General features: G+C 42.1%; 1 protein-coding gene across 1 annotated transcript in view; it reads right to left on the bottom strand.

Moving 5' to 3' along the window:
• The window catches only part of LOC134347184 (protein WWC2-like), a 243406-nt gene that overhangs the window by 87566 nt on the left and 141108 nt on the right, over positions 1-14732 (bottom strand). Inside the window, exons 4-5 of the mRNA XM_063049433.1 lie at positions 7100-7176; positions 1047-1126 (exon numbers count right to left, since the gene is read on the bottom strand). Of these exons, the coding sequence (XP_062905503.1) occupies positions 1047-1126; positions 7100-7176 (157 nt within the window). The remainder of the gene's footprint in view (positions 1-1046; positions 1127-7099; positions 7177-14732) is intronic.

Below are 14732 nucleotides of genomic sequence, written 5' to 3' on the forward strand. Positions count from 1 at the left end.
ACCACCTCCCCTAGCAGCACACTCCAGGCATCCACCGCACTCCATGGTGATCTCCTTTAAACTTCCCCTTTTCACCTTAAAGCTCTGCCTTTTAGCATTTTACAGTTCCATTCTGGGAAAATGATTCTGACTATCCACTCTGTCTGTGCCTCCCATGATATTATATATTTCTGTCAGTTCACCCCTCAGTCTCCGATGCTGTAGAGTTGAGAAAGAGCATCATTTTTACTCTCATCTACAAGCAGAAGGGGGAACAATTCAAGTCCGCCTAACCTCTCCTTATAGGTAATACTCCCTAATCCAAGCAACATCCTGGTGAACCTCTTCTGCACCCACTCCAAATTATCTGCATCCTTTATAATTCATGGTGACCAGATAGGTATGCCTAGTCCTTGACCTAACCTGCTGTACAACTGGGCTAGTCATAGTGCCACTGATCTACCAGTTGGCTGAGAGGCCACCCCCCCACCCCCCACCCCCACGAAAGCATTCCAAAGTAGTGCACTTGCTTGAGAGGGAACCAACCACAGGAGAATCCTGCATAGTCACCCAGCTATCTGACTGAACCTTTGGTGTGACCATCTCCCTGAAACTCCTGCCTATAGCAATTCTTGCCACCTGTATTATCCTCAGTGAGTCCAACTGCTCTTGCAACTGAACCATGCATGCATTCTGAGAGGAGATCCAGTTGGACACATTTCTGAAGAGATAATCACCAGAGAGAGTTGAATTTTCCCTGGTCTTCTACACAGGAGGAACGTACTTCTCCAATGACTGCCATTACTGCCTCTTCTAACAGTTCTCAACTTTCCATTTTCAGCTTCATTTTAGGTGAGAGGAATTGGTCCACTTCCTCAAATGATAAGACTTCCTCTTAAAGCGATATCCCTGTGGAAATCAGTTTGCCTCTTCCCTAATGGTAATTCGCAAGCTGGGAATTCTGGATTTGAACCACTTTACATTATTCTGCCGCATGGAGCACCTAGCCAACAGGACCAGTTTCCCAATATCTACCATTTGTTTTGAACTCAGCTTCTGAAACTTACTCTTGAAGGGTTTCAAACCCTTGCTCTTTGTAGAACAGTTCTTGTTTCATCTGGGATAGTTCTCTCTTCAGCTTGTTTACCTGGGAAGACAGGAATACAATTTAAATCCTTCAGTGAAAATGTAGGGTGCATCAGGCAATCTAGACAGTTCTGGCACAGGGTCTTTGACTTGAAAAGTTAGCTCTGTTTGACTTGCTAAAGATGTGCCCTAAACTGATGAGTACTTCCAGCAACTTTGGGTTTTAGAATAGTGCAGGCCCTTCAGTCCATGATGTTGTGTCGACCTACAGAAACCAATCCACAATCAATCTAACCCTTCCCTCCTACATTGCTTATAACCCTCCGTTTTTAGTTTGAAAGACAGCGCTAATGCTTTATTTACGAGTGTACACCCTCTTAATTTGTAGGCAACTCTTAAATGTGAAGGGTTGTTTATTGTACACTCATAGCTTGACCAGATATATAAATTAATTTCCTCTTGTAAAGATTGTTTTAACTTAGACATCCTTCCTAGAGGGTTGCATCATTACTCTAACACTGCAATGAATAGATGCAGTTTCTTTCACAAGCTCAGAAAGGGATAACAGACCAGATCAAGATAGTTCCGTTCCTAAATGTGTCAGAGGTTCACCGAACAAAACACTTTCTCTATTTCGTATAAAACCATGAGGGACATAGGTAGGGTGAATGCAGTTTCTTTTCCAGGCTTAGGAAGGTGGCATAAGTTGAGAGGGGAAATACTTAATAGGAACTTGAGGAGCAATTTGTGTGTGTGTTTTTTAAACAGAATGAGCTGCTGGAGGAAGTGATTGAGTCAGGTACAATAACAAATTTTAAAAAGGTTGGACAGGTACTTGGAGAGGAAAGCTTTAGAAGGCTATGGGCAAATGGATAGTTATCTTGATTGGCATGCACCAGTTGGGTCTGTTTTTATGCTTCCTGACTCTATGACTCTACTGACAAAAACAAGTCTACATTTCAATGTATCACCCACACAGACATTGGTACAATGCATACAAGTGTTAACTGAGCCCCCAGTTGGAAGCCACCTGTCCAGCAGAACATGGCCTGAAGAACAGTGCAAATGTTCTATCTTCCCGTGTACATTCTCTTCATTTATGGGTATTTCTTAAATATAAACAATTGCTTATTGTTCACTCATAGCTTGACCAGATACGTAAATTAATTTCCTGTTGTAAGGATCTTTTCACCAGACTAACGCTGTCACTGCTTAGGAAATAGAATGGTAATATTTAAAGAGCCAGGAGAAAGGGACATTGACAGGAAAGGTACAGAGGACTACGAACCTAATGCAGGCAAGTGGGATTAGTGTAGAAAGGCCTCATAGGAGGCATGGATGGGCCCTCCTTTCTCTGCTATGAGATTCCAGAATTCTCTAATTCCAAGTTCTACGAGATAGAGTTCTGAAGTCTGGATCACATCTGGGCGGGTGGAAATCAGCACAAGAGATCTTTCGTTAGCGATGCAGCGCAAGGTTTAAAAAGAGCTCGGGCACTTCCCAGCTTCTTTTCTCGGCGGACAGCAATCAGTGCCGGGCCAACGGAAGGAAAGGAGGTATAAGTAGAGTGCCCATTGTTGGAGCAGTCTGGCTTTGGCTCAACAGGCTTGGACAAGCACAGATGCAGGCACTTAGTAAGAAAGTAAGGAAGTTTTCTGGTAAGTTTTGTTTTCCTTTTAGTACAGAGCTAATGTGCTGAGAATGGATCCAGAGGGAGTGGTATGTTCCTTGTGTTTGATATTGGAAACTTGGGAGACCTCCAGTCTCTCTAATAACTACAAATACACAAAGTGCATTGAGCTACAGCTCGTTAGAGACCGTGTTAAGGAACTGGAGTTGCAGCTCGATGGCCTTCGGCTCATATGGGAAAATGAGGAGGTGGTAGATAGGAGCTACAGGGAGGTAGTCACACCTAAGTTGCAGGAGGCCAGTACCTGGATGACTGTTGGGAAAGAGAAAGGGAACAGCAGTCAGTGCATTGTACTCCTTTGGCCATAACCCTCAATAAGATATATACCACTTTGGATAATGTTGTGGGGAACTACCTACAAGGGTGAAGCCACGGCAACCAGCTCTCTGGCAGTGAGTCTGGCTCTGTGGCTCAGAAGGGAAGCGGGGAGAAGAGGGTGCAGTAGTGATAGGGAATGCAGATTCTGTGGAAGTGAACGAGACCCCCGGATGGTATGTTGTCAGGTTAGGGATGTCTCAGACTGAGTCCACAGCATACTAAAGAGGGAAGGGGAACAGCCAGAAGTCATGGTACATATTGATACCAACAACATAGGTAGGCCAAGGGAAGAGGTTCTTAAGAGAGAATATAAGGTGCTAGGTAGAAAGCTGAAAAGCAGGACCTTCAGGGCAGTAATCTCTGGATTGCTGCCTGTGCCACATTAAAGTGAGGGTCAGAATAGGATGGATTGCCGGATGAATTTATGGCTAAAACACTGGTGCAGGGGCAGGGTTTCAGATTTCTAGATCTCTTCTGGGAAAGGTATGGCCTGTACAAAAAGTACAGGTTGCACCTGAACCCATGGGCGCCCCATATCCTTGTGGGCGGGTTTGCTAGAACTGCTGGGGAGGGTGTAAAATAATTTGGCAGGGAGATAGGAACAACAGTGATAGGGCTGAGGATGGGGCAGTTGGCATACAACTAGATGCAGTGTGTCGTGAGACTGTGAGGAAGGACAGGCAAGTGATAGATCAAAATTGCAGTCAGTGAGATGAATTCAAAGTGTAACGGGGCCCAAATCAAGAAGGCTGATAAATACAGGACTGAAGGCGTTAAATTTGAATACATGCAGTATATGGAATAAGGTAGCTGATCTTGTAGTGCAGTTAGAGATTGGCAGGTATGTTGTTGTTGGCATCTCCAAGTGATGACTGAAAGAAGATCATTGTTAGGAGTTTAACATCCAAGGATACACATTATATTGAAAAGAAGGCAGGTGGTCAGAGGGAGTGGGGTGGCTCCATTGGTAAAAAGTAAAATCAAATCCTTAGAAAAATGTAATATAGGACAGGAGATGTAGAATCCAGGTGGGTAGAGTTAAGAAACAGCAAGGCTATAAAGACCCTGATGGGAGTTATATACAGGCCTCCAAACAGCAGCCAGAATGCGGGCTACAATTTCAAATGGGAGATAGGAAAATGTATGTCAAAAGGGTAATGTTGTGATAATCATGGGGGATTTCAATATGCAGGTAGATTGGGAAAATCCGGTAGGAGCAGTACCCCGAGGGGGAATATGAAGGACGCCTATGAGGTGACTTTTTAGAGCAGCTTGTCGTGCCCATTAGGGGGTCGCAATTCTGCACTGGGTGTTACGTAATGACCCAGATTTGATTAGAAATTTTACGGTAAAGGAAACCTTAGGAGGCAGTGATCATAGTATGATAGAATTCACACTGCAGTTTGTGAAGGAGAAGCTAAAATTAGATGTATCAGTGTTACAGTAGAGTAAAGGGGATTCCAGAGGCGTAAGAGAGGAGCTGGCCAAAGCTGATTGGAAGGGCATACCAGTAGGGATAACAGCAGAACAACAATAACTGGTGTTTCTCAGGAAAATTCGGAAGGCACAGGGTAGATGCATCCCAAATATGAAGAAGTATCCTAAAGGGTGGATAAGGCAACTGTGGCTCATAAGGGAAGCCAAAGACAGCATAAAAGCAAATGAGAGGGCATATAATTTACTATAGTAAAAACTAGTGCGAAGTTAGGGGATTAGGAAGGTTTAAAGAATCAACAGAAGGCAACTAAAAAGCCGTAAAGAGAGAAAACATAGAACTTGAAGGTAAGCTAGCCAATAATATAAAAGAGGATACAAAATGGTATTCAGATATATAAGGAATAAAAAAGATACGAGAGAGGATATCAGACTGCTAGTAAATGACGCTGGAGCGGTAGTAATGAGGGGTGAAGAAATGGCAGAGGAACTTAACAAGTATTTTGCTTCAGTCTTCACTGTGGAGATATTAGCAGAATGTCAGGGACAGAAGAGAGTGACAGGGACAGAAATGCAGGAGTGTCAGGGACAGGACAAGGTGCTTGGGAAACGGGAAAGTCTGAAAGCAGGTAGGTTGACAGGACCAGATGGACTACACCCTAGGATTCTAAAAAAGGTAGCTGAAGAGATTGTGGAGGTATTAGTAATCATCTTTCAAGAATCGCTAGATTCTGGAATAGTTCTGAGGACTGGAAAATTGCAAATGTCACTCCACTCTTTAAGAAGGGAGTGAGGCAGAAAAAAGGGAAATTATAGGCCAGGTAACATGACCTCAGTGGTTGGAAAGATGTTGGAGCCTATTTTAAAGAATGAGGTTTCAGGGTACTTGGAGGCACATGATAAAATAGGCCAAAGTAAGCATGGTTTTCTTAAAGGAAAATCTTGCTTGACAAATCTCTTGGGATTCTTTGTGGAAATAATAGGCAGGATAGACAAAGGAGAGTCAGTGAATTTTGTATGTTTGGATTTTTCGCAGGCCTTTAACAAGGTGCTGCAGTGAGGCTGCTTAACAAAATAAGAGCTATAGGAGTATGGAAAAGGTACTAAAATATTTAGAAGATCCACTGATTGGCAGAAGGCAAGGGGTCAGAATAAAGGGAGTCTTTTCTGGTTGACTGCTGGTGACTAGTGATGTTCCACAGGGGCAGTGTTGGGACCCACTTCTTTTCGCGTTATAGGTCAATGATTTGGATGAAGGGATTGATGGCTTTGGGCCAAGTTTGCAGTTGATATAGAAGATAGGTGGAAGGGTAAGCAGTGTTGAGGATGCAAGGTATCTACTAAAGGACTTCACAGACTGGGGAAATGAGAAAGGAAGTGGCAAATGGAATGTAATGTTGGGAAGTGACCGGTCATGCACTTTGGCAGGAAGAATAGAGGCATGGATTATTTTGTAAATGGGGAGAAAATTCAAATCAGAGATGTAGAGGGACTTGGGAGTCCTCGTGTAGGATTCTCTGAAGGTTAGCTTGTTGGTGGTAAGGAAAGCAAATACAATGTTGGCATTCATTTCTAGAGGATTAGAATAGAAAAACAAGGAAGTAATGCTGAGGCTTTATAAGGCACTGGCCAGGCTGCACTTGGAGTACCGTAAGCAGATCTGAGCCCCCTATCTAAGAGAGGGTGTGCTGGCTCTGAAGAGAGTCCAGTGGAGGTTCACGAGAATGATCCCGGGAATGAAAGGGTTAACATATGAGTAACATTTAATGGATCTGGAGCAGTACTCGCTGGAGATTAGAAGAAGGGGGGGATCTCATTGAAACATCAAGCATTGAAAGGACTGGATAGAGTGGATGTGGAGAGGATGTTTCCTATAGTGGGGGAGTTTTGGACTGGGGGCACAGCCTCAGAACGGAGGGACATTCATTTAGGGCAGGGATGAGGAAAATTCCTTTTGCCAGAGGATGGTGAATCTGTAGAATTCTTTGCCACAGACGGCTATGCAGGCCAAGTCATTGGGTATATTTAAGGCAGAGACTAATAGATTCTTGATTAATCAGGGTGTGAAAGGTTACGGGGAGAGCACAGGAGAATGGGGTTGAGAGGGATAATATATCAGCCATGATGGAATGGCAGAGCAGATTCAAAGCACTGGATGGCCTAGCTCTGCTCCGAGGTTTTATGGTCGAAAGTATCTGCATGGTAATTGCGAGTAACTCCCAAACAGAAGAGATTCCACAGATGCTCGAAACCCAAAGCAACACACACAGTATCTTAGAGGAACTCAGCAGCTTAGGCAGTATCATGATTGCAAAGCGCTTGGTATGGATCACATGAGAAACTCGCCCAAGGTATTCCCTCCAGAAAATCATAAATCTTTTGGGTAAGGGTTGAAAATCTTTGTGAGGTGCTACAGATTCTCTCAGGTTAAAAAGTCAAGAATTCAATAGGATGCAGCTAAACATTTCTGGACTCATGCCTACAAACTATCAGCCACAGCAACTAAAAACGAATCAGGTGTGACACCTGCTTTCCATCTTCTCAGTGATACCTCTGTCTGAATCAAATTCTTTTAGCATCTGTTATTCTTACCCGGAATTTTGTAGTTGTTATTTCAGCCTTCAGGATATCAGGATCATACTTAGTGCTTGATGAAGATCCTGAGAACACTGCAAAGTAAACAATGAAGATTAATTAGCTACTGAATTCCTAACAACAACCAATTAAGAGATTTCCCCCCTCTTTAGATAACATGCTTTTCCATTTCTCCACCACTAAAGTGGGCAGTTCCACATTCAGTCATATTGGAGCCAATCTGAAAGATCTTTGCTCATTCACTTAACTTATCTATATGCCCTAGCAGCCGTCATATGATTTCAGTACAGCTTTCTTTCTTATCTAATTTGGTATCATTACGTTATAAGATACCTTTTTTTCACCTTCATCTATGTCATTTATATACATTTTAGGTATCTGAATGTGATATTATACTACTGAAGAACATTAGTAATGATCTTTCAAGAATCACTAGCATCTGGATGGTTCCAGGGAACAGGAAAATTGCAAATGTCAATGTGCTTCTTAAGAAGGGAAGGAGGCAGAAGAAAGGAAATCAGAGGCGCAGAGGGATTTGGGAGTCCACGTGCAGGATTCCCTGAAAGTTAACTTGCAAGTTGAGTTGGTGACCAGGAAGGCAAATGCAATGTTAACGTTCATTTTGAGAGGACTAGAATACAAAAGCAAACATGTAATGTTGACCCTTTATAAGACATTTGTCAGACCGCACTTTGAGTATTGTGAGCAATTTTGGGCCCCTTATCTAAGAAAGGATGCACTGGGATTGGAGGAAGTCCAAAGGCTGCTCATGAGAATGATTCCAGGAATGAAAGGGTTATGATGATTATGATTATGAGCACACGCAGTCCCCTTTTATTGTCATTTAGTAATGCATGCATTAAGAAATGATACAATGTTTTTCCAGAATGAAATCACGAAAACACATGACAAACCGACTTAAAAACTAACAAAAACCACATAATTATAACATATAGTTACAACAGTGCAAAGCAATACCGTAATTTGATAAGAACAGACCATGGCACAGTAAAAGTCTTAAAGTCTCTCAAAAGTCCCATCATCTCACGCAGACGGTAAACCTCCAGCATCGCCAACTTGTCGATGCAGCATCCTGGAAGCATCCGACCACAGTCCAACTCCGAGTCCGTCCAAAAACTCCGAGCCTCCGACCACCTCTTCGACACTGAGCACCAAGCACCATCTCTGCCCAGCGCTTCGACCCCGGCAACAGGCAATAGGCAAAGCCAAGGATTTGGGGCCTTCGTCTCCAGAGATTCTCAATCGCACAATAGCAGCGGCAGCAAAGCAGGCATTTCAGAAGTTGCTCCAGATGCTCCTCTGCGCTACTCACGGCTGTCTCCATCAAATCCAGATTGTGCACGGCCCCCTAGTTGCACATAATCGATATTCATTCGGAACGGCCGCGCATGCTGCGTCAGGCTGCCATCTTCTCCTCCCTCTTATCGTTAACGTTTGAAGACCAATTGATGACCCTGGTCCTATGCTCGCTGGAATTTAGAAGGATGGCGGGGGGGGGCGGTGAGGGAAGATATCATTGAAAACTACTGAATACTGAAGGGACTGGATAGAGTGGATGTGGAGAGAATGTCTCCTATAATGGGGGAGAATAGGACCAGAGGGCAAAGCCTAAGAATTGAAGGACATCCACATAGAACAGAGATGAGGAAAAATGTCTTTAGCCAGAGGGTGGTGTATCTATGGAATCCTTTGCAAGAGACAGCTGTGCAGGCCAAATTAATGAGTATATTTAGAGCAGAGGTTGATAGGTTCTTGGTTAGTCAGGGCGCCAAAGGTTGTGGAGAGAAGGCAGGAGAATAGGGTTGAAAATGATAATGCCTCAGCCATGAAGGATGGCAGCTGTCTCGATGGGCCGAGTGGCCCTATTCTGCTCCTATCTCTTATTATCTTATTGTAAGGACCATTCCTGATGAGTCCCCAACAATTTTCTGCTGACAGCAGACTTTGGAAAAATTGTCCCTTTCTACGAATCACAGATCTGAATCTAATCCTGTTTATCTGTATTGTCTCGCACGAAGGTATATAATTTCCACTGAGGTCCTACCTACATTCTTTATCTGGGATTAGTGTCAAAATCATGGTGATACCATGAGAGAAACTTCTTTAAAATTCTACACCGTAATCTTGGCAATAGAATCTATCATGTGGTAATATGGGAAAAGCGGAATACTTACATGACACAGTTCATTCATATTCCATAGCTATTAGCATTAGGTATGACAAGAACTATTCCCAAAAAACAATTTACAAATGTAGGTGTTTAAAGATCAGTAGTTGTAAATAAAATGTGGTACGCAGTGACCGTGGATATTCAGGACAATGGAATACATTTTAACCCTTAGCACCAGTGTGGTAATCTGGCAGATCATCACATACTGTTTATGCACGCACCCATTATACATACCAATGCCAACGTAGGTGTACAAACTACATTCCTGAAAAGATTTTCATGGCCTGAATATTAACTGGTATTTGCAACCAATAATATGCACATTCACAGAGATGGCTCTGTGTTGACCTGTGGTTTGTTTTTGTATAATTGCACATATATGGGGATGGGCAGTTGATTACATGTAGATGTTGGAAGCCCACCCACGAGGTTAGTACATCAAAATAAAAGGTAAACAGAACAGCAGGAAAAAGCTGTTAGGTTTAAGTTTATCAAGCCCCGTGGTAATATAAGCAGGCAGCTCAGCTTTGAGTTGCTGATGATATTAACCCACCCTATAGCAACAGTGCTAGGGGATGAATCACCACAGTATCTACGGCAATACTGGATTAAAAAATTATTCCAAACATCAGTATCATTAAGTGCAAGCACACTTGGGGAAAGAGTTCAGATTATGCTACTCATTCCTTGCTCCTGCACATTTTCCAGTGATCAATTGCTATAGAAGGTGGGGTCACAAACAATAATTTTATAGGGAGTCTTTCATGCGAGGCATTTTCAAATGGGGTGCCACGGTAGCAGTTAGCGTGACCTTTTACAGTGAAACTCAAGGCATCAGAGTTCGAGTTCAGTTCCAACATCATCGATAAGGAGCTTGCATAGTCCTCCCTGTAAACTTATTGGTTCCCTCCGGGTGCACTGGTTTCCTTCGCTCCATCCACAAATAGCAGAATTTCCAATGGCCAACCATTCTAATTCATATCCCCATTCCTTTTCCGACCTGTTGGTCCATAGCCTCCTCTTCTGCCACAATAGGCTACTCTCATGGAGGACGAGCAACAGCGTATATTCCATCTAGGTGGCTTCCAACCTGATGGCATGGATATCCATTTCTCCTTCCGGTAACTTTTCCCCTCCCCCTTTCATCCTTCCATCTTCTGCTATTTCCCCCTCTGGTCTCTTACTTCTTCTCCCCACCTGCCTATCATCCACATCCCCCCCCCAGTTTTCATCCACGTTTCCTTTCCCCCAAGGTCCACTCTCCTCTCCTATCATATTCCTTCTTCTCCAACCCTCTGCCTTTATCACTTCCTAGCCTCTTCATTCCCCCCTCCCTGGCTTCACCTATCACCTTCTAGCTTGTCCACCTTCCTCTCCACCCCCCACTATTTTATTTTTGGCATCTTCCCCCTTCCTTTCCAGTCCTGATGAAGGGTCTTGACTCGAAACGTCGAGTGTTTAGTCATTCCCACATAAGCTACCTGACCTGCTAAGTTCATCAAACATCATGTGTGTCTTGCTCAGGATTTCCAAGAACTGCAGAATCTCTTGTATTTAAAATAAATAACTGTATATATTCCTTATTTTTTTAAATACACCCAGAAGTAACAAACTTTATATTATCTACAGTTCAAGAGGCACAGATCTTCCTTTGGCATTTCTTTTGAATTACCATTAATTGCAACTTTGACCTACTGACCTGCTTGTTGGCAGCTGATTTGAAGGTGCATTGCACTCAAAGTCAAAGTGAATTTATTATCAACGTACATATATCTCACCCTATGCTTCCCTGAGATTCAGTTTCTTGCGGGCATTCATGGCAAAGAAAAAAAAACACAATAGAATCAGTCGACGGACCACCAATGTGCATTAACCATATGTTCTATGTTCTCACCTGCACATCCCCCTTCACACATATCACATGATAGTGATCAGAAGTGGAGCCCAATTATTCCCCACCCTTGGCCTGAAGGATTTCAGGCTAATTATAGCTGGCAGTCTCTGATCAACAGACACCAGGAATCTCTCCAAGAATTTCTTGGTCAGTATCAGTTACCTACTGGATTATCCCAAACAAACTTTGTGAGGATAGGGGCGGGATGGCAGCCGAGGAGAGCGATCTGCAAATGTGCCATATCAAAGCTGACTTTGTGTTTGGGTAGACAGCAGTTTTAGGTGTCATCAGTAACTTTAGACAGAAGTTAAGAGCTTTCAAGTTAGCTTTAAATTGTTGGATTTACAATGAGTAGACATAACTTTCGGAATGGCAGATGCAATACCTGAGACAGAAATTACACTTTGCCCAAGGAGGTTTAAGTTCAGGGGAGAGCTGCACTGCTCTAGATGTTATCTCCAATTTTCCAGAGTCAGCAAACCAGCTAAATAATGCTCGGTAATATGTATAGGTCTGGCAGGTATTACTTTATTTGTCAATTAAATTGACGAATGGAGCCTGGATTATTTCAGAAATTGATCTACTAACTATTCCACTCAGTTCTGTAAGGCTATGTATAACATAGGTTCAATAAAGACAGATTAGTTAAACCCCCTACTATGTATCTCATTGTAACCTATCCAATATGATCACAAGGATTATTTTCTATTTGCCCTAATTTTTATAACATGGAAATTTTGTGATAGAATAAAAAAGTGATTTACTAAAGGAGTCCACTGACCACCTTACCTTCTACCTTGCCTCCTCAATATTGCTTCCCACTCTGAGAATGTGGATATTCGTTGATGTCAAAGGGAACCACTGAGGTAACTTGCAACTTAATACGTATGGTATTCAATTGCCATCGTCTGAAGCTCACCTCTGGTCAGTTTATTCTTCCAAATAATAGCCAAAAGCATAAACATGAAGTGACATGGACCTCCATATTAAAACAGCACAGAAGTCTTTTTTTTTCTATAAAGGCATTTGCCCAGTAGTGAGTTCACTTTCCAATATTCATAGCACAGTCATGAATTCATTTCATGAAGAAAACCAGAAGTGATGTGTAACATGTAGAGAGGATGTTTCCATTAGTCGAAGAGTCTAGTGCCCAGGCAGATGTAAATAGCCAAGGCATAAATGATGCAGAAAGAGTGCAAGTAAATGTAGATGGGAATAAGGGTCAGTATGAACGTGGTGGGCTGAAGGGTCAATTCTGTGCTGTACAACTAAATGACTCTATGACTATGGAATCAAGGTGCTTTAATAAAACTGAAATTGGGTGTGGATCAGGAGCGAGATACTCTGAAATTATGAACAACACATCCAAAGTGTTGGAGGAACCCAGCAATTCAGGCAGCATCTATGGAGAGAAATTAACAGTCAACATTTTAGCTGAGACCTTTCATCAGGACTGGAAAGATAGGGGACTGAAGCTAAAATGGAAAGTGGGTGGAGGGGGAGGAATTCAAGCTGGAAGGTAATAGGCCAGAACAGGTGAGGGCGAAGGTGGGTGGATGATGCAAGAAGTTGGAAAGTGATAGGTGGAAGCAGTAAGAGGCTGAAGAAGCAGGGATCTGATAGGAAAGGACAGTAGACCATGACAGAAAGGGAAGGAGGAGGGTCACTAGAGGGCGGAGGTGGGCAGGTGAGAAGAGAAGGGGTGAGAGGGGAAGCAGAATGGGGAATTTAAAAAGAGAGAAGGGTGAAGGGGGAATTCATACTTGCATTAAGAAAGATGCCTGAGGTTGCTGGAAAACAATCATTGCAGAGGTAGAAAATCTCTACAAGGTTCCCTTAAGGTAGCAATCCATTGGCTATTTCCTCAATGATCTTGAGCAATGCATTGACTGTAAAGCTCACTCTATTGACAATTCTTCAAATAATGAAGCAGTCCACATTTATGTGTATCCATACACAGAAATCCTTATTGTTTGGGTTCCTAAGTAACAAGAAATTTACACAGCCACACAAATGATAAACATTTGCTTTCTACAGCAAGAGCTCAGCTATGTCCCCTCAACATTCAATGGGTTTTCCTTTGAAATAAAAAGGCAATCGTCAATCAGAGGAAAAGCCACCACCACAGAGCACATCTACAAGAAGCGCTACCAAAAGAAGGCAGCATCAAGGATCCCCACCATCCAGGCTTGGCTCTCTTCTCGCTGCTGCCATTAGGAACAAAGTACAGGAGCCTCAGGCCCCATACCACCAAGTTCAGGAACAGTCATTACCTTTCAAATATCAGGGTCTTCAATCAGCATGCAGAACTTCACTCCCCTTAACACTGAACTGATTCCAGAACCTATGGACTCATTTTCAAGGACTCTAAAACACATGTACTCAGTTTTATTTATCTATTTACATGTTTATTTCTATTAGTTTTTTTTTGTATTTGCACAGTTTGTCTTCTCTTGCACATTGGTTGCTTGTCAGTCTTTCTGTGAAGTATTTCATTGATTCTATTGTATTTCTTTGTTCTACTGTGAATGCCTGCAAGAAAATGAATCTCAGGGTAGTATATGGGTGACATTTACGCACTTTGATAATAGATTTACTTTCAATTTCAAATTGAGGCTCTTAGGTACACAGAGCCTAGAAAAATAGAGGGTTAAGCGGTAGGGAAATTCTAGGCAGTTTCTAGAGTAGGTTACGTGGTTGGCACAATATTGTGGGCCGAAGGGCCTGTAATGTGCTATAGATTTCTATGTTTCTATGAGACTGAGTTACAAATTAACAGAGCATGGATTGATATGGCAAGTAATATATTTGATGCCTTTGATTCATAATGAATCCTCACACCTTCTCCTTGGTGAATAACAGCTCACTTAATGGAAAGAAATGCAGTGATTTTATTACTAACTGGAGACATTAAAATACATTTTACACAGACCAAATGAAGAAACAAAAACTGATGGTCTTTGAAGTAACCAGGGTTCGTTCTATCTTAATTTTACTCAGTAATTTTCTGTCAACAATCAATTATAAAACATTCTTGGTTATCTTTGTATTGCACAGGACCTGGACTGGTCCTGGACTTATTTCCATCTGGCATAATTTACATATTATTATTTAATTATTTATGGTTTTATATTGCTACAGTTATACGCTATTCTTGGTTGGTGCAACTGTAACGAAACCCAATTTCCCTTGGGATCAATAAAGTATGTCTATCTATTTACCTATTCACCTTAGTTTTTGGTTCAATACTAAATATACTACAGTAAATACAAAATAACCCTTGCATGTAGTGCATTACATCAAATGTATTTTAGTATAATATTAATGTTCAAATCAAATTTGTATTTCTTTTTTCCATTGATTCCTTCCCAGGTCTTCCAAAATATCCTTTTTTACTCTCCAGTGTGATACATTTCCATCAGCCTTGAAGGATTGTTACACATTTCCAAATGAAAATCTAGAAGCAATCCCATTGGATATGTAATGAGGTTAATATAGCACTCACTGATGTCCACATTTGTCTGATTTCAACAGTGTTTGTAGCA

This window comes from Mobula hypostoma, chromosome 5 (assembly GCF_963921235.1).
Source record: "Mobula hypostoma chromosome 5, sMobHyp1.1, whole genome shotgun sequence".
In the NCBI taxonomy this organism is placed as follows: Eukaryota; Metazoa; Chordata; class Chondrichthyes; order Myliobatiformes; family Myliobatidae; genus Mobula; species Mobula hypostoma.